General features: G+C 41.3%; 1 protein-coding gene across 2 annotated transcripts in view; it reads right to left on the minus strand.

The window, feature by feature from the left end:
* Positions 1 to 4757: 4757 nt before the first annotated feature.
* The window catches only part of LOC139449592 (sodium- and chloride-dependent glycine transporter 1-like), a 35908-nt gene continuing 19435 nt past the window's right edge, over positions 4758 to 21230 (minus strand). For both annotated transcript variants that reach the window (XM_071231060.1, XM_071231069.1), the window contains exons 2-14: positions 20791 to 20989; positions 19959 to 20090; positions 18707 to 19058; positions 17133 to 17265; positions 16149 to 16283; positions 15527 to 15630; positions 14664 to 14788; positions 13161 to 13273; positions 12423 to 12554; positions 11571 to 11670; positions 7647 to 7747; positions 7089 to 7256; positions 4758 to 5767 (exon numbers count right to left, since the gene is read on the minus strand). In XM_071231060.1, coding sequence (XP_071087161.1) covers positions 5624 to 5767; positions 7089 to 7256; positions 7647 to 7747; positions 11571 to 11670; positions 12423 to 12554; positions 13161 to 13273; positions 14664 to 14788; positions 15527 to 15630; positions 16149 to 16283; positions 17133 to 17265; positions 18707 to 19058; positions 19959 to 20090; positions 20791 to 20989 — 1938 coding nt within the window. In that variant the 3' untranslated portion in view covers positions 4758 to 5623. The remainder of the gene's footprint in view (positions 5768 to 7088; positions 7257 to 7646; positions 7748 to 11570; positions 11671 to 12422; positions 12555 to 13160; positions 13274 to 14663; positions 14789 to 15526; positions 15631 to 16148; positions 16284 to 17132; positions 17266 to 18706; positions 19059 to 19958; positions 20091 to 20790; positions 20990 to 21230) is intronic.

A 21230-nucleotide genomic window follows, 5' to 3' on the forward strand; every position in this document is an offset into this window, starting at 1 on the left:
GTATGGAATCCTAGAAGGGACATGTCCCGTTGTCGCACTGTCACCCTTACAAGCAAAAAGTGACAAAATTAACCAAACCGCGGCAATGCGACAAATCGCAAAAACGTCGCGTTGTCGCATTTTCGCGCTATGGTTAATTTTTGTTTGTTTATTCAAGGGCGACAATGCGACAACGATACAGTGTCCCTTCTTGGGTGTGTACTAAATGTCTACATTATTCAAAAGCGTTCTATGTTCCTACATACAGTGCATGATTGGGGTTTGCTTCGTTATGTGATATATGCATATCGGTGACTTTATTTGATGACGGGGCTCGTGTAGATCCGGGTTAAAATGGGTCTTCAGTAAAACCCGTGTTTGCCGTAACAGGTGACTATGCTTGTCGTGAGAGGCGACAAACGGGATCGGGTGGTCAGGCTCGCGGACTTGGGTGATGCATGTCATGGAATTGGTTGTTGCATGCCATCCTATCCCAATTGCGTAGATCGATGCTCATGATGTCAATCACTGGATTGTCTGGTCCAGACTTGATTATTTACAGACCTCCGTCATATAGCTGGAATATTGCTGAGTGCGGCATTAAACAACAAACAAACAAAAACGTGATGACAAGGAGCGGAAGGTCGATCCTCCCCGTCATACGCTTCAAGACGTAAAATATGGTACTTGTTGTTACCCTCCCTGGTGCTCGGCATGACGGGAGATCAAAACAAGCACTGGTCAGCTCGGAGTCAGATTAAAGTGTCGCCTGGGAGAATCTATCAAAAAAAAAGCGGCGATGAATGCTGCCTGCTGGAATTCTCCCACTTCATGACAATGCCTCTCCCCACATCTCTCGACTTGCAAAGGGTTGGGAGAGCTTTCTCACCCTCCATACTCGCTAGACCTGACAACAAGTGATTTCCACCTGTTTCCTAAACTGAAAGAACACCTTAGTGGAAAGCGCTATGACGACAAGGGTGCCCTCAAAGCTGCCGTGAATTTCAGATGGTTATTTCAGGGTGGCTTAAGAAAACCTCTTCCTGAGTGGAATTGGTTGGTTAGTTGGTTGGTTGGTTTATTGTTTAACGCCGCACTCAGCAATATTCCAGCTATATGACGGCGATCTGTAAGTAATCGAGTCTTGACTAGACAATCCAGATATCCTATCATGAGCATCGATCCACGCCATTGGGATCGATGACATGCATGAACCAATCAGCGAGCCTGACCACCCGATCCCGTTGGTCGCCTCTTACGACAAGCATAGTCGCATTTTACGGCAAGCATGTATTGCTGAAGACCTATTCTACCCCGGATCTTCACGGGTCAATTGAAAAACTTCCCTATCCATATGAAAAGTGTATCGAAGAGCAGGGAGATAAGGTTGAAAAATAGCTTTAAAAACACTTTCACAATTGTTTGTTTTGTTTGTTAGGCTTAGAACTTTTTGACCAGCCCTCGTATTTGGAGCAACGTGTTATTTTCGAAATCTATTTTAAATCTAGGTCGGGTAGGTCGGGTAGCCTAGTGGTTAAAGCGTTCGCTCGTCACGCCGACTACCCTGGTTCGAATCCCGACATGGGTACAATGTGTGAAGCCCATTTCTGGTGTCCCCCGCCGTGATATTGCTGGAATATTGCTAAAAGCGGCGTAAAACCATACTCACTCACTCACTCACTATGAGTTTACTGAGTACTTAACATGAATACGGTTATACATATTTCAGTTAATTATGGACACATATCCAAAAGACCAATGTGATTCCTATTTGTGGATATTGAAGTCAACTTTACATCGGAAATTCAAATAACACGAAATTTGTTCATATAATGTGGACACAAAACTTTCTCGGTATTTAATTTGAAATTTTGAATTGGTATAAATTCCAGTATAATAAAAAAAAAACACTTTTAAAAGGCAAATTAAAAAGCATAAGAACTTCATTTAGCCCATGTAAAATAAGCACCAGTGCCCTTCAAGAAAAAGACAGAAGTTATGTCCTAAAAAAAATACATTAAATAAGAATATGATCACAGGAAGCTTTGGTCTGGTGTACATATTACCCAACTAAGAACTTTGTTTTACTGTGAATGAACGGTGTAAGTATGTTTTCAAATTAACCGTTTGAGATAATAAGGGTGTTTGTAGTATACAAAATTACGATTCATTCTGCATGGATCATGAGTGAGTGAGTTAAATTTTAAAGTCACATCGGCAGTATTTAAGTAATATCGTGACTTTCAAAGTCTGTAAATAAATACATTAATTTTAAACTACAAAGCCTGTCAACCACGGACAGTAAACTAACTAGATTTATCACAGATTGATATCTAAAACTAGCATGGAACCATACAATTACATCACTGTACATAACAATGCATCATAAGACCGGGCCACAGATCGTCAGCAGCCAAAGTTTGACCACCATATAATACTGTTGACCGTAGGGGCTTACGATACTTCTACATCATGCGCGGTTCTCAAGTAGGATTAACCCCATCCTTTCAGTCGCTGGCGATTGTATGCAATTTTAGCCAAACATTAACACGACACATATTCTACGTATAAGATAATGGTAGATACAGATTTGCTTTGAATGACATAGATTTCTGATACACTCTTTGGGAGACAATAATTTGACGCTACTTCAACCCCCATCGAGGGCACGGCCGCTAACAATCTGAGTCAATAATTATATATTACAGTTATGAGAAACCACTTTGAACATTAAAATGTATTATATTAATCAATTTTATTTCTTTTAAAAATCCAAGAATTAAATGTGAACTTCTATTAAAAATATAATCACCCTGAAGTATTATTCCCTTGCAATACAGTCAAACAGGACATGCTTGACAGTGGTTTTGTATTCATCACAAAGGATACAGAATGGATTGCATGGATCATGAAGCTTCGTCGTCTTAAACGATACCACGATTTAACGGAGGGGCGTAATTTTGTATATAATGAATTTCAACGCCTTGGACCACCTGGTAATCCATACTTCCAGATGATATAAACTACTCAAAAGAAGTTAAAAAAGCACCCGATTCTTTCGTATTACTATAGTTAAGCTGCATTATAAATTAACTATAGTAATATGAACGAATCGGGTGATCTTTTACTTATTTTTGCGGAGTATATATTGTCACTGTTCACACCAGACTTAGATTTTGCATAACAACATTTGCTTTATTACATCAACATCAGATGATATACAAACGACTTCATGAAAGAATACTATGAATTTCCAGAACACCACACCATTCGCGTTTACAGAAATATATATTAATAATCACAGTTATACAATTCCAGATATATTTCCAAATTATACCCAACAATTACTGTACGTTATTAAATTCATTTTAAATTCACACAACGATATGATCATGACGAATAACACTTTCTGAAAGGTTACTCAGAGATAAGACGTTAGTCCCTTGGTTTACGTTTTATTGTTAGTTGTTAAACGACGTACTCAGCAATATTCCAGCTAAATGACGGCGGTCTGTGAATAATCGAGTCTTGACCAGACAATCCAGTGATTAACATCATGAGCATCGAACCATGGAATTGGGATCGATGACATGAATCAACCAAGTCAGCGAGACTGACCACCCGATCCAGTTAGTCGCCTCTTACGACAAACATAGTTTGGTTTACGAAAATTGACCACTGGAAAGTTGGCGTCATCAAATTCTGTCCTGGTCACACAGTCTTGTGAATAGTTTCTTGTAAGTCTAATTTATGAAAACATATGAATATGAGACAGGTGAGGCAGTTTCACTGGTTTCTCTCATTTCTAGTTCAGGTGGGAAAGTCACTGGAGGGGAATTTACTATTTGACCATTGTTGAACGGTATCAGCACTCGTGGCAAAATTCCCACATTTTGATTTTGCCAATCCGATTTCTCAGACATATTATGTCTTCAAGTAGTGTATTATTCTCAGCAACAATATTATTTGTAGGAGACCTACAGCAGCTTAAAAAAAGACGGACTATGGAACGCATGCACCCTTTACCAACACAATGGGCTTCAGAAATAGCTAAATATATTGAAGTGTTCAGGGTAATTCTTGTGAGGAGGGTACGGTACACATATTCATAAATATTCCCATTTGTGTACAGTGGAATCCACACGGTACCGTTATGCGTGATATGTAAACGGCCTTTGGAATCATGGGTAAATTCTTGTTCATATACTTGTTCATTATCAAGACTCTCAAGAACACAATCAGCAGGAGAACTTTGCGGATCCACAGATTCCTGAGTAACGGGATTACACGGAGTAACGGGATTACACGGAGTAACGGGATGTGACACCCGAGAGTCAACATGGACGTATCATACAGCCTGGTGGAGAATAACATTGGAGTGAGTGAGTGAGTGAGTATGGGTTTACGCCGCTTTTACATTCCAGCTTCACACATTGCACCCATGTGGGGAATGGAACCCGGGCCTTCGGCATGACGAGCGAACGCTTTAACCACTAGGCCAACCCATGCCCCAACAACTCAAGAGACCAAACTCACTGTTCGAATGGAATAAGATAAACATTCACGAATAGAACAATACCATTTTAATAATAATCTCCGCAACGTATGCATATGATCTTCGGAGGTTTGGTATTCGTTTCATTTTGTTTCTTTCATACAACAAAGACTAATGACGTAAAGTCAGGTGAGCTGAACAAAAACATATTCGCCAGAGGTTTGTGGAACAAAGCATTTGTTTAAAACAAATCCCCCCCCCCCCCCCCCCCCCCCCCCTTCACAGGAACCCAGGCACGCACACACTCATACGCCGATCATCAAACAGTAGCATCAGTTCACCTAAGAACAACGAAATCACGATGCCACATATCTAACATTGTGATCGTAACGATCCTTGAACATACATGTAAATAGAACGTAATGTCGTTAATACTGCGTGGATCTAAACCAAAATATCCGTACTCCATGAAGATCTCCAAGTGCTCAGCAAGGAACTACACATCATGTATATTCGGTGATTTGCAAACCGTTTACAATAAATTAAAAAACCCGACAACATGCGCAACAGAACTCAACGAATGAAAAACAAATAACTTTAATGTACACAATGTCACGACTATTAGTCTCACTACAATAAGATATTTTGCTCCGATACGATACCTTGATGGAAGGTCGCGTCCAGTGAACCCTAAGCGAACTTTCACCGACCAATCAAAATGAAGGACGCGTCAGTTCTCGAGCGAATCAGATGTCGTTTTCAAAACCAATTCGGCTTTAATATTTGCATCTTATAAATATATCCTCCGAGCAACCATTTCGGGTGTAGATGATAGTGCGCTAACAGACAACAGGATGTATATATTAGCACAGCAATACAGAAGCGCGGGATTATTTTATTCGGGTTGTCCTCTATTTTATTCGTTATAGAGGTACAAAATCAGATATGCTCGTGTCAATACTAATGATAATTTAGAAGGCACGACGCTAAGTGGTTGAATGATTAGACCTCCAATGAATGTAACCTCAGATCTTCATGCAGAAGGTAATCGTATCGGATTAAAAGGTCTGATTTTAATTGGATTGTCATGGTTCTAAGCATAAGACATACGGCTGAAGCGCACAACCTTGCACGCTACCTGTCACAACATCAAACACTCCTCGAGAACTTATTGGCTACCCAGGTGGCGAGGGGCATTGCGTTATATTCCCCTGCTGTTCTGCGATATTCGTCACTATGCTCCTTCCTCGCTGGGCCCCAGTCAGCAGCTGGACGGAGGGTATGCTTCAGCCGCTGAAAGGACACAGATAGTAAATAAGAATGGTTTACGCATCCTAGACTGTCCAGGGTATTTTATCGCCATTCTGTAAAGAGTGAGTGAGTTGGGTTTAACGCCGCTTTTAACAGATTTCCAGTTATATCACGGCGTGTCAGCTTAATGTGGGAGGAAAGCCCGAAGTGATGCAGGTCTCAGACGTTTACCACTTCGGTGAAACCCACGAGCACGGGTATGGTGCTGTCGAACCTCGAAACATAATCGGGGCGAACCGGGATTCGAACCCACAATCATAGGTTTCTGGCGTGCCCAAGGGACGCAACTCTGCACAGCAAATCGCGGCGCCTTAGACGACTGGGCCACCCGTGCCCCCCGTGCCCCCTCATTCTGTAAAGATAGATGCCTTGAACATATTCTCCAACATGGCTTCGTTTGGAGTATTCGAAATACTCGATGCTACAAAACAGCCCTTCTCTGAAATTACACCCTTGAGCAAGAGACATGATGTGGGAGGTTACTGGTAAGAAAACATGAGATGGTAATGCCACTAACTGAGGAAGGCTACGGTGCGGAATAAGTCAAGGGTATTTTTCCTTTCAGAATGGAGATTCGATAAACTGGACCAAAGATGGGTTTTACACCGTTTTAAGATCAGATGACACTTTATCATCCCGAAAACAAATAAATAAAAACAGCATAATTTTTTTTAGCAATTTTCCGTGACAATATAATAAAATGCTTCAGTGTGCCTAAGTAGTTGAGAGATGGAGATGGAATAAGCTCAAGCTTATGGTATATTGCTCGTAAAAAGGGGTCATTTACGATAAGCCACACTTTTGCAAATAAATTAGTGTAATCGTTTGACTGATGTTTTCTGCCATTAAGCTCAGGTTGATCAACATCAAATCAAAAGGATGCCAAGCTCAAAATATTTTGTCATTTGTCATAATATTGTCAAGTGGGAACAAACTTGCTTGAAGTGCAAGTGTATAATGAGTTTAATGTTCATCTATAACTTACATGTCAGGGAAACTTTGTCCTTTTTTAAAAATCCTTTAAACGGTTTGTTGTCGTCACAGACTATATACATTCCATAGAGAGTTAATGTTTTTGTAGTTGAATCGTTTTATGTCCCATATCCACAAAGGATACTGGGTACATAGAAATATACGAAATATGAAAATATGAAAAAAACACAAAAACTATTGTGGCTTATCGGTTCCGGCAGTTGAATTCCCAACTAAAACAAAGTGTGACTTTATAACTGTCCTGAACTTGTAATGACATTTTGTCCAGCTATTTCGGAGAATAAAATCATACTTATGTTTATTATTGTACCTCTAAAAATGACCCCTCAGCCTTGACCAGCTCCCAGACCATGAATACCGGGATGGGAATGACCGGAAGTACTGAGATGACGAATCCAATACCCCTGGCGTATACTGGGTAGATGTAGCCATCGTAGGTAGGCATCTTGTAGGTGTATATTGTGAAGACGAGCGCAACCTGTCAAAGAAGAATATACCACATACATGTAGATATATTGGTGAGTGAATGAGTATTGTTTAGCGCCTTTTTGTACTATCATTATCATTACTGCAGGAGACACAAGAAATGGTCTTCACACATTGTACCCATGTGGGGAATCGAACCCAGTCTTCTGCGCGGAGAGCAAAGGCTTTAACAACCAGGCTACCCATTACCCCTACGTACATCTGCTTTTGTGTTAGGGAGGATTCCGTTACACCAATGGTAGACAAGCATGCTGAGTACTTCAATTATTGCTGCATGTGAGGACTTGTTCACATACTGTTGTCCCTAACCATATGGTCAACATTAAAAGATAAATAGCAATATATAATCCCAGCCACGGTCCCTTATGAAAATGTCACTTACCAACATCAGTGCGGGTGTAACAAAACACCAACACAGCTTCATGGGTAATGATGGAGGTCTCCCTAGCATCATCTCGATGTCCCTGCCGAATCTCTCAACCCCTGCAACCAACGACATACACATTTGAAAAGGGAATATGTGAAACTGATCATACATCTAAACCCTTTTGGGGACAGAGTTGCCATTTCACAATAAATATTTCATAATATGATAAATTCACATTTGTGATATAAGTTAATTTTTTTGGTATAAATTAAAGAATTATTGATATGATAAATAAAGCAATAACTAGTAAATTGGCATCTTATTTACTGTTCCCTTTGGGTTGCATTGAGTAATAGAACGCGATTGCATCACGGTTAAAGTGTCAAAGGCAAATCTCTTTCTACACCAACATCTTTTTCATCTGTTTAAAAAAATGGCAACTTATAATTAGCTATTAACTGTAATAAAGGAAATAATACTAACCCGACCTGCGTTTATTTATCTCTCTATCGTTATCATCGTTCACATCTGTCTACTTCTAAGTGTATGTATATACCAGAACATCGTACTGATTGCAGAATGACACATCATCTTAACACATTTGCATTAATGTGCTGTATACACAACAATAAGTTGTTTCCATACCACAGAAAATAGCTTCCCCGATTTTTACCGTAAAACGTTCGCTCCTTGTAGAGGTGCAAGGGTGTAAAGTTTTCAATTACAAACTGGCTCGTATTGAATATAAACAAACTGATTAATTAAAGAATATACGTATTCGTTTGGCCATTCTCACATGGGTATACGTTTGTTTGTTGTTTAACGCCGCACTCAGTAATATTCCAGCTATATGACGGCGGTCTGTAAATAATCGTATCTGGACCAAACAATCCAGTGATTGACAATTTGAGCATCGATCCCCGCCATTGGGATACGATGACATGCATCAACCAAGTCAGCGAGCCTGACCGCCCGATCCTGTTAGTCGCCTCCTACAAGAACAGTCGCCTTTTACGGCAAGCATGGGTTGCTGAAGACCTATTCTACCTCGGGTCCCCGGTAAAAGAGGACATTTCACTTGTTGTCAGTTATAGTTAATATAGTGTAAATTATGTACATAATTAAGTGGCAACTAGTACGGTTTCCACATGACAAACTGAAACATCCTCACTTTCAACGGCGAAGAGGCATGTTGGCCTTCCTCTAGCTTGTTCATCAGCCACACATCTTCTTTCATAAAAATAGATCTACTTGGCAGCATAGGTTCAGTATGCGCATGAACGTTGACAAAATGTCTATGTTAAAATGACGTGAAGAGTTTACATGACAAATATTACCCTGAACACTCTACCAAATTCTGCCCATTAAAATACTAAAAATATTCGACTAAAAGTATCTGGTCCAACCATAGAGATGAAAATATGTGTTTTTATACCAAAACATTTAATCCAACATATTACTCTCTAAAAACAGACCGCCTCCGTGGTCTAGTGGTAGAGCGTCCATCCGGGGAGATGTTCGATCCCCGGCCGCGTCATTCCAAAATATGGTACTTGTTGTTTCCCTGCCTGGCGTTCGGCATTAAGGGGCTATAACAAGGACTGGTCGGCTCGGAGTCCGTATACTGTGTCTGAGTGGGGTAACACACACACACACACACACACACACACACACACACGTGCATGCACGTCGCTACATGTATATAAGCGAATAATCTTGGACGCGACGTTAAACTCCATTTAACCTCACATAAGAAGATATTACATAGATGTGATCATAACCTGTAGAAACCTATGTCGTACAATATAACATACAATATTTAACCATATTAAAGCTCATTTGTAACAATACTAACACATACTATATAATGTCGTCGCTATAAACTGAAATATTGCTCATGCGATGTAAACCTTGAGCATATTCACTATACAATGAAACGTGTCGGAATAATTGAGTGTGAGTTGGGTTTAACGCCGCTTTTAACAGATTTCCAGTTATATCGCGGCGTGTCAGCTTAAGGTGGGAGCAAAGACGGAAGTGATGCAGGTCTCAGACGTTTACCACTTCGGTGAAACCCACGAGAACGGGTATGGTGCTGACAAACCTCGAAACATAATCGGGGCGGACCGGGATTCGAACCCACAATCATAGGTTTCTGGCGTGCCAAAGGGACGGAATAATTGGTCGTCAAAGTAACTGTCCAGAGAAATCTAAATTTACAATGAATCACAGAATTCAGTCCTGGATTAAAAAGTTTCAGTTAATAAATTTGAAAAACTGTGTGATAATAAACCCTGAAAGAGATTGTTTGTCAAGAGGATAGACTGATTTAGATAACATGCCGTGTCTTGTAATAAATTATAAACGTCAACGCCAGAGAATACTCAATCTATAATAACTGCCAGAACTGTTTACATTTAGGGAAAACATATTATATTATGTTATGTCATATTATACAAATATTTGTTGCACATTATGTATTCAGACTTCGGTTGTGATACAGTTGTTTAAACAAACTAATGACGTTTAACACGTCATGACGAAGCCGTAACAATGACATCCTGTGGTAAGGGCATCGTGTCAAGTTCTGTTGACACAAATGCAAAAACACAAGTTTCAAAGCAAATGTGACGTACAAAGCAAATATATTTTCATGTGCTCAAAACATAAATTACCCTTCTTTTTCAGGGATCCTAATTAAATATTATGCAAAATGTACTTATGTCACAGCTTTATGTCCTCATAATCCCATAGCATAACCCAATCACCTGTGGTTGTCGTCATTCACCTGGTCCTCAGTGTATTGCTTAAGGTGTAATTAATGGTATACCCCCTCTGTCCCTGCCTATAATGTACATGTATGTGCTCGGAGGATGGCGTCTGGTATGTAGCAATCAGTGGTTTTCATTTGGAGTTTTCTCTTTTTAGGGGTAATTATTTAATCAACGATTTGGTTATTAATTTAGATGTTTCGAATAATCGATGGAACAGAATGATATTTGGATTTTTTTAATGTCGATTTCTATTCATATTCAGGACCTCTTTTTCAGTGCTATTAACCGACGACCAATTTTACCCAAACACATGTGGCTGAAACCCCCTTACATGACGTTAATGCCGATACGATCCCACGCAAAGACTTTATTGTTCCATTATGTTGTTGCCTATCTGTACTCCATGAAAAGAACCAAAGATTTTTTTAATTGAATTCCTTTGTCATGCATAATGTATCATGGAGTCCCTGCACAGATGGTTCCCTATCAAATGAGGGACAATGACCCACACCCAGCAATAGCTTATTTTTATTGAACATTAATTTATTGTATTGACTGAACATGGAGAAAGCAATAAATTAGTAGCAAATTGACAGATCTCACAGAATAGAACATTCAACAGACTCATTACCTTGTGAACATGTTTATGTTTTTCTAAACAGTATCGAAGAACTAAAAAACTGGAAATGAATTAAATTGGAAAATAAGAGAAGAAATTAGTAGTCAACGTTTTTCACAAAAACACACTCTTCCTTTAATTATAATAAACAACATTCTGTTATTTTAGTACTAGTCTAGAGGAATCCCATTTCCAAAACCTTTTATTACCCTGTTACAGTATCCGGACCTCCAAGGGAGGGTAATCATGTTTGTTTGTTGTTAAACGCTGCGCTCAGTAATATTCCAGCTATATGACAGCGGTCGGTAAATCCTAGAGTCTGGACCAGTCAATCCAGTGATTAACATCATGAGCATCGATCCACGCAATTGGGATACGATGACATGCATCAACCAGGTCAGCGAGCCTGACCACCCGATCCCGTCAGTCACCTCTTACGACAAACATAATCGCCTTTTACGGCAATCATGGGTTGCTGAAGGCCTATTCTAACCCGGATCTTAAAGGGGCCACTATTTAACGCCTCCACGGAACACTAGTACATACCATATATCCACCCAATGATGAGACACTCCAGGAATGATGTCAGAAGAACACAGAAAGCTGCAACGAACCAGTCTAACAGTTGGAAGACATATATCCCACCCTGAAACAAAACACGGCCTTGCTGTCAAGTGGTAGCCATATCATTATCCAGAGCTTCAGAGATGGCAATCGGTGACATCAAAGAGTGAGTGAGTATTGTTTTATGCCGCCTTTAGCAATATTCTAGCAATATCACGGGCGGGGGACACCAGAAATGGGCTTCACACATTGTACCCATGTCGGGAATCGAACCCGGGTCTTCGGCGTGACGAGCGAACGCTTTAACCACAAGGCTACCCGACCGCCCCTGACATCAAAGAAGGATCAATAGATGCATAATAATTTCCTCAGTGTATTCTTATCATTTATCAAATTTTCAAATAACTAAAAGTCATATGCGTTGAGATCGGACAATTGGATTTTCATTTGGAGATCTATCTTGATTTGTGTTACAAAACAATCTACACACATATTGTCTGTCAGAAGTACCAATGTCTTACTTTTTGAGACCATACAAAATGGCCTTCTATAATTTCCTAAACTCCACCCCAGCGCTATTCTCGGAGCGAAGAGTACAATATGCTTGGCATCGCTGTGCTGAGCTACTTGAAACAGGCTAAGCTATGACCAGTAGATCTAGGTATCAAATTAAAGCAACGTCCCCACGGTATTTGAGTCTGCTTTCGTAAATCACTTGAAGCAATGATTATTAACTTCTTTAATTATGATTCTTATGAAAGAGTGGGAAAGCAAAAAACGTCTGTCGTTTCTGTAACCTTGAACTATCATGCATAAATAATTAAATGCACTTACATTAGTAGCAATCGGAAGGGCTACTAGGTAGCTTACTGCTGCCAGGGATGAAGTCACAAGTAGCCTCTTCTTCCTCAGTTTGTTGGGAAAAGCGTCCAATATGCCACTAACAAGTGTCTCGAACATCCCAAACTGAAAAAGAACCGTTTTATATAATAAAACATGATTTAATTTTAAACTGATGATTATTAAGCTGTATTTTTGTGAAAAAGCTATTGTTTGTTTGTTGTTTAACGCGGCACTCAGCAATATTCAAGCTTCATGGTGGCGGTCTGTAAATAATCGAGTCTAGACCAGACAATCCAGTGATTGACATCATGAGCATCGATCCACGGATACGATGACATGCATCAACCACGTCAGGTAGCCGGATCGTCCGACCCCGTTGGTCGCCTCTTACGACATTCGTAAAAGGCGACTAACGGGATCGGGTGGTCAGGCGCGCTGACTTGGTTGATGCATGTCATCGATCCCAATTGCGTGGATCTATGCTCATGATATCAATCACTGGATTGTCTGGTCCAGACTCGATAATTTGCAGACCGCTGTCATATAGCTGGAATATTGCTGAGTGCGGCGTTAAACAACAAACCAACCAGCCAACCAACTCTTACGACAAGCATAGTCGGCTTTTACGGGAAATATGGGTTCCTGAAGACCTATTCTACCCCGGATCTTCGCGGGTCACTACGGGTAATAGAAATTACACGGGTATATATGAGTACGTATGTGTCTGACCTGACTGTCTAGCCCGAGGAGGAGCAGCATAAAGAAAAACAACACTGCCCATATTTGCGGAAACGGAAGTCGTGTTATGGCTTCTGGGTAGGCAACCAAGGCAAGTCCTGGACCTGGAATGAAAGGACATTTATTTTGCGTTGACCATTGCAGTACATTTGAAGAAACACCGGAAGAATATCATTTTGCAGATCTACCAGGGGTGTTCATTAAAGATTTCCCCTAAACCACTTAGGGTTATCATATTTGGTTGAAATTTCACATGTGTAATGATACATGTATCTATCGGTTATGTCTGAATTTGACGCACCGAACTATTAATCTTACCACTTTTACAGGTGTTATGATCGAGTAGGGTGTGACAATGGAGCCAGTAGAATACGAAGCAGTGATTAGGTTTTTATATTTGAAAGGTCGCACACCAAAAGAAACTTTCGATAAAATGAAAGCAACTTATGGGGAAGTAGCCATTGATGAGGACACTATCCATCAAGCGGAGACTGTCATTTTGGTAGACCGACGTATAACTGTTCACCAGTTAGCACAAGATGTCAAGATCAGTGTAGGGTCTGTGGAAAAAATCATCCATGACAATTTGAACATGCATAAGGTGTCTGCACGATGGATTCCCAGGTTGCTCACACCTTTCCAAAAGCAGGAACGAGTCAATTGCTCAAAGGATCTTTTGGACATGTGCCAAAAAACCAGGCAAACTTTTTTGACAGACTTATCACACAGGATGAAACATGGGTCCATCACTATGATCCTGAGACTCAAGTTCAGTCGATGCAATGGAAGCATGTGGAGTCACCACCCACAAAGAAGGCACGTGTCCAACCCTCTGCAGGCAAGGTCATGCTCACGGTCTTTTGGGACCAGCACGGAGTAGTGATGATGGATTTCTTGGCAAAGGGTACCACAATTACAGGAGCTTATTATGCTTCACTGCTGTGGAAATTGCGGGACGCTATCAAGCTTAAGAGGCGTGGCATGCTGACCAAGGGTGTCCGTCTCCTGCAAGACAATGCTCCAGTACACAACTCTCATGTTGCCAAGACAGAAGCGCGGTCCTGTTGCTATGAAATCCTTCCACATCCTCCTTACTCTTCTGACCTTGCACCATCTGACTTCCACCTCTTTCCAACAATGAAGTCATTTTTGAAGGGAAAACGTTTCACAGATGATTAAACACTTTTTTCTGAAGTCAAGTCCTGGTTTGAGACGCAAAATGAGGGTTTTTACAAGCGAGGTCTCCATAAAACGATGGGAGAAGTGTGTAACTCTTGGTGGTTCCTATGTGGAGAAAGACTAATACCTATGCCAAGTTTCATTCCACTAGGTCCATCGGAAGTGGGTCAGGGGAAATCTTTAATGAACACCACTCGTATGCTTTTCCTGTATATACAGAAATAGACGATACAGATTACGTGACTTAAGGATTGTATGGTAGTAAATGCAAAAGGACCTGATTCTGTCTCCACAAAATCTCTACAAGACACTGACCTTGGGTTGCAACCTCTGTGATAGGTAGATTTGATTCTTTAGCCATATATCCGACGACTGCGAAGATGACAAATCCGCCATAAAAACTAGTCATACCGTCCGCCAGGGTCGCAATTACGGCATCCCTGTGAACAGAAGAATATATTATATATCAATACTTACTAGTGAGTGAGTGAGTTGTGTTCAACGCTGCTTCTAACAGTATTCCAGTTATATCACGGCGTGTCAGCTTAATGTGGGAGCAAAGACGGAAGTGATGCAGGTCTTAGACGTTTACCACTTCGGTGAAACCCACGAACACGGGTATGGTGCTGACATACCTGGAAACATAATCGGGGCGAACCGGGATTCGAACCCACAACCATAGGTTTCTGGCGTGGCGTGCTCAGCGAATTGCGGCGCCTTGGACGACTGGGCCACCCCTGCCCCTCCCCACACTACTTACTAACTTACTAACTTAAAGCAAAAGGATATATATCACTACTTATTTAATGAAGGCAAAAAAATGTATACATCAGCACTTGCTGAGGACAAAAGAACATATATAATAGCACTTACTAGAGGCACAAAGATTTTACTTCATATTTTGTTACTTACATATCAGTACTAACAGTGTTAAGAGTTCGATTCCCCAAATAGGTACAATGTGTGAAGACCATTTCCGGTGTCTTCACGTCGTAATGTGAATGAAACATTGCTCGAGGCGGCGTAAAACTCTAATCATTCATTTAAAGTGCATATCATTTAAACATTTATATAAAAAGGGTTTACCATTGGCCGAAGTTGTATATATAAATATTCTTCAAGTATGGGCAATGTAATATGTCTGCATGTACGTTAATTTCTAACCATACAGTGTTCACCTGAAACAGTTGTTATCGAACTTGTTGAAACTGGACATGGTGATGAGACCTCCCCAAGCAGGACCCAGCGAATAAAACACCTGAATACAAGCTTCTATCCAAACCTGAAACACAGTTTTAGCTGTCAAAATAGTACAAGGGCACTGTATTTCACTTGGGTGTTTAGTCAGCATTTTGAAATGTCAACAAAGAATGCACGTTCTTCAAGTTTGTCCATTTTCACAGACCCCAGCTTGTTTTGCTAACTTGTTCAACAACACAAATTGATCAAATGACTCCAGTATTTATGGATCAACCTCAAGGACATTTTGTGATGTCCAACAACAAAACATTTCACTCTCACTTAACTACTTCTATGCGAGGCTTAGAGCGTGTGAGTGAGTGAGTTGGGTTTAACGCCGATTTTAACAGTATTCCAGTTACATCACGGCGTGATCCAGAACGTGTCTCATAGCCCTCGCACAATTGTACAATGTTCATACTTGCAACACGGAATTCGATAAACGTTTCAATCGGCTGACGTCACCATTAAAAAGAACAACCTAAACGCCAGTCCACTCTGGAGGCTTCAGCCTGGTACTGAGAATCGTTTCTTTGCTGTAGAAGCTTAATGGAAACTTACACTAAAATGTTTCAACTTGGAAAAGTCGGGCGTGACATAGAACTTGATGCCGTCAATGGCGCCCGGCAACATGGCGCCCCGGATAAGGAAGATTGTCAGCAACACATACGGCAGGAGGGCAGTCACGTACACAACCTGAAATACGAATATGTTTGGACCTGCATATTATCAGTTACATCATGGCGTGTCGGTCTGAATAGATGAAGATCTAGCATAGCATTAATTAGGGAAATCTGGAATTTAAACCACAATCAGTGTATACAAGAACGGTTTAAAAGTCGCATCTCCGAATACTTCTGAATGAATTTTGAGAGTTTGGTTTAAAGCCCTTTGAACAATAGTGCAGTCATATCACGTAGTGTCGGCTGGATGGAGCATAGTGGAAATTTTCTCAATAAAAGTATTGTAGAGTTTGTTGTTGATGAATGTATGGTCATTATGATGTTGAATTTCCAAAAAGTTGTGTTCGTCTCGAATGACTGCAATGCCGAGCTGACGTTAAAGTCCCTAACTTACTTATCCATCTATCCATCCATCCATCCACTCATCCCCCCACTCGCTTATTCACTATCTGAGACACACTTCCACCACCCACTCACTCACCAGACCGCCCCAAATCCATCAACCCACCCGATCATCCATTCACCCGCCCACTCACTCACTCACTCACGCACCCACCTCCGAACTACCCGTACTCACTCAATCACCCGTCCATGTCCTACCAACAACTCACTCATCAAACCTCCCTTTCAACCGCACTCATTCACTCACCCAACCGCCCAAATCCATCAACCCACCCACCCACTCACTCATCCATCCACCCGCCCACTCACTCACGTATCCTCTCCTAACCATCCGCACTGTCTAACTCACCCGTCCAAATCCATCAACCCACCCACTCATCCAGTCGCCCGAACATTCACTCATCTCGGACACCTTCACTCACTCACTCATCCACTTAAACACTCAAGCCTTTCTTCTCACCTTGCCTAGGGACTTAACCCCTCTGAAGAGACAGAGGACCACGAGGGACCAGGCTGCCAGAAGACACAGGGCGGAGTGCAACTGGAGACTCCCTAAGTCCTCCAAGCCGGAAGACTTTCTCAACACGTTGTATCTGTACAGTAAAATCAAGACGCTAACGTTGTTAACACTCTTCAATACTCGAGCCATCTAAAGTGTTTACGAATTGGTAAGGTAGACGTTTACAAGTTGCGAGGAACCATTGGCCAAACAATAGTCGAAGTTGTTGGTGCCTAACTATCAGTATCGAACAGCCAGATGGCATCTTACCCAGGCAAGAGCGTTCACTTGCCTTTTTATCTAAGTCTTGTTTCCACCCTTGCCACTTTTCTATGCAAAATATCATTGGACTATCGCACATTTGAAAGAACGTTTCACAAAATCAACATCCACGACGGGTACATCTTCTTATGAAAATGATTTACCGCTTCCTGTCTTTGTTGACACGTCTTTTTCATCGAAAGACGAATGCCTATGTTTTGTGTCAGGGATGAAATCGCGAATGATTTCGTTATTTGATTGACCAAGTCGTCGCCTATGGTAGTCGTCATCTTTGTGAAGCTATACGAAATAAGAACAGTGATCTGATTGGACATTGCGTTTTAATTACAAGGGACACAACTCGTGATCTACGCGAGGTGGCGCCAGGATGGAGCCAGGAAACGTGGCCTTGATGTGGGAAGGGTAGAAACTAGGCTTTGATATAGGCTAGTGGACACGCTTGCCTCGGGATGGGAAAATTGCTGCTGCTGGAGGTATACCACTTGGATTAAACCCGCAAGCAGGGTGTGATTGTGACAACCCTTGGATCGTAATCATCGGCGTCTGGGATTCGAATCCACGATCGGCTAACATTGGCAACTGCACAGTGAATGGCGGCATTTTGGGGACAAATCTCCAGAAAATACGGAAGACAAATATTTTTGCCTCCGGTTTATAAATCTATAAAAAAAATGGACTCATGGTATGCTGATTGTCCCGGAATGTCCGTGTGCAGTGAAATGACTCCAACAGCATCTCAGTCCACCAAGGAAGACTTTAAATAATTGCCAGTGACTGTTTGTTTGTTGTTTAACATCGCAGATATATTCCAGCAACATGACGGCGGTCCTTAAATCATCTTGACATCGAACCACGCATTTGGGAAACGATGGCATGCATCAACCAAGTCACCGCTTGACCACCTGGTCCATTTAGTCGCCACTTACGACAAGCATAGATTGCTTTGGGCCGATATTTCCACCCGGAATCTCAATGGGTTCGTTGCCTCAGACAACTTGACCACTGTGCTGTGAATAATATAATAATATACAAAAAACAATTATATTATTTTAAAAAGAATAATGACGTTGTTGCAATGTATTCTGAGCCAGGAAGTCAATGGCCATTTTGAATGTGTATTTTATGAAGTTAAACGGACGCAACAATAGGTCACTATTCAAACATATGGAGAAATTATATATCAACCATGGTTCAACGATTCAGAGAAATCACTCTTCTGGAATCAACAGTACGGACACGTCATATATACTTACTGCCAAAATTCTTCCGCCGCCGTTTTACCCCTCTCCGCTGTCATGTTGAAAATGGAATTGTTGAGGAGACTGTAATTCGACCCATAAAGCCGTTGTGCCTCTGTCATGTTGCACACAGGGTTGGTTGAACAGTTCTGCGTTACTAATGACGTATTAACCGTCAGTCCATCTGTGGTGTTGTGTGACATCATTCGGGTATCTATACAGGTCGGCGTGTTCCACCAATGACCGCATCGGCTCCAGGGTAGTTCCGACCGGAAGGAGTTGACCAAATAGTATATGACCCACGTGATGACAGCATTATAGTAGATGCACGCCATCCCTGAGACTATTACCATGCCGTATCCCACACCTACAATACAACACACACACCAAGGATGAGGGTCATTCCATTGCTTGCATGTTTGTTTGTTGTGTCACGCCGCACAATATTCCAGCTATATAACTGCGGTCTGTTAATATTCGAGTCTGGACCAGATAATACAGTGATTGACATCATGAGCGTCGATCTACGCAATTGGGATACGATGACATGCATAGACAAAGTCAGCGCTTTTAACAATACAATCCTCGATCAGCAGATCCTGATACGGCTTGGGGCCGCAAGTACATGTATATATGGACATCATACGAAGAGAAATATAGAATATCAGACGAGCTCCCGTGTAATACCATTTTATGAAATAAGTGAATAGTTCTTGTATTCGACGAGCGAAATTGGTATTACACAAGAGCGAGTTTTTTATTTTTTATTTATTACTAACCCTTCATAATATTTTGTTTTTAAGTTTTACTGTAGTGTGCAAATAGCCAGACATCTACGCGATCAACGGCATAATGATTGAATTTAACAGAATAATACTTCACACGTAGTTATTCAATACAATACAACGGTCTAGGACGTCATTTGAGAAATTGTGTTGCAAGATACACTGGCGAAACAATGCCATATGACGTCAGCCTAGCAGCAGGGTTGCTGGGGTCATCGGGTTTGCATAAGCTCCTCTCCTCTATCATCTCAACACACAATATCATTGAATAAGCCCAAGGCTGTTGGAAGTTTTCAATATTTATCAATGAAACTAGTTCCAGCAGTACATGATCACGCGCTTTGTTATTAAACACTGTGTAATGCCAACTTATTTGTTGTTAAACAGTGGTATCGTCAACGGGCGAGTAATAGGTGTTGGATATATACCTTAATGCATACATTGTACACTAATTAAAGGAAGATAGTTGGTTGAACTGCTACCTTTAAACAGAGGGCATAATTTCCAAACGAAGAGCGAGCTTGTTCCCGAGAACTGTCCAAGACATACCTCCAGGTAGAATAATGGAATTCCGGCCAGAAGAAGGAATGTGAAGAATGGAATAAGAAATGCTCCTGCAAAGAGAGAAAAACAATGAGTTTGGTTTAACGCCAACTGTATTGTAGTCAAGTCGGAAAAGATTGCAGTTCTCAGACGTACACCGGTATGATGTTCGAAATCCCGAAACATAATCAGGGACAAGCGGGATTCGAACCCATGATCAGGTATCTGGCAATCATACGGGACGTCACATCGAACTGCGGAAACTTAGACGAGATGGAAATTGGAAGAGGTGGAGACTCCCTACATGCAATGTTCCCAAGGATCATTAATTACACGACGTTGCAAAGCTAGGAAAGGAAGTGTTTTCTTCCCGGAATGTACCGCCCATTTATGTGAAAAGTTTGTTTCTTGTTACATAATATGATAATAGACGGCCGCATAGGCATATACATGTGAGGTGAGGTGAAACTGGGTTTAATGTCGCGTTCAAGATTGAAGCACTTATATAGCTACATGTATACGTGTACTTATGTACTTCACATATATTTAACTCATTATGATGACGCCCGCTATAGCTCTTGCAGTTGATTCTGACCTTGAAACTAACTTGTCATTCTGGACGTGAACTATGTACAAGTAAAACTGACACAACTACTCGAACTCTGGCCTCGTTGATTCCACTTCTGGAATCAACAGACCCAGAGGATTTCTCGAATGCACATCGTTTGAACCACATTTAAGCCCTGTTCAATGTATGACAACACGTCCTACCCCCGCCATTCCTGAGACACAAGTAAGGAAATCTCCACAAGTTCCCGACGCCCACAGCATAACCGATCAGCGACAACACAAAGTCCATCTTTCGGCTCCATTGTTCACGACCCTCTTCGCGACCCTTCTTTTCCGGTTCCAGGTGATCCAGGTCCCCGGCAATAAAGGTAGCTGTCGCATCCTTTTCGTCGGACTGCATCTGCAGAGATAACGGGTGTATTGAAATAGGAAGCTGATATTGAATATGATCAGCTACAATAAAACGTAAACTATACATGTACCACTTTGTAAGAGACAAAATATTCCTCTTGGGGACTGAGTTACAGTAGTAATGCACGCCCGCACGTTGGACACAACAGATCATGAATATGCATGAAAGTCGCTAAATGACCTGTGCATGACGATACACGTGACCAGAAAGGGATTTCCCTCGACTGTAA

Source organism: Haliotis cracherodii, unplaced genomic scaffold, assembly GCF_022045235.1.
Source record: "Haliotis cracherodii isolate W230 unplaced genomic scaffold, xgHalCrac1.p SCAF_10, whole genome shotgun sequence".
Lineage (NCBI taxonomy): Eukaryota > Metazoa > Mollusca > Gastropoda > Lepetellida > Haliotidae > Haliotis > Haliotis cracherodii.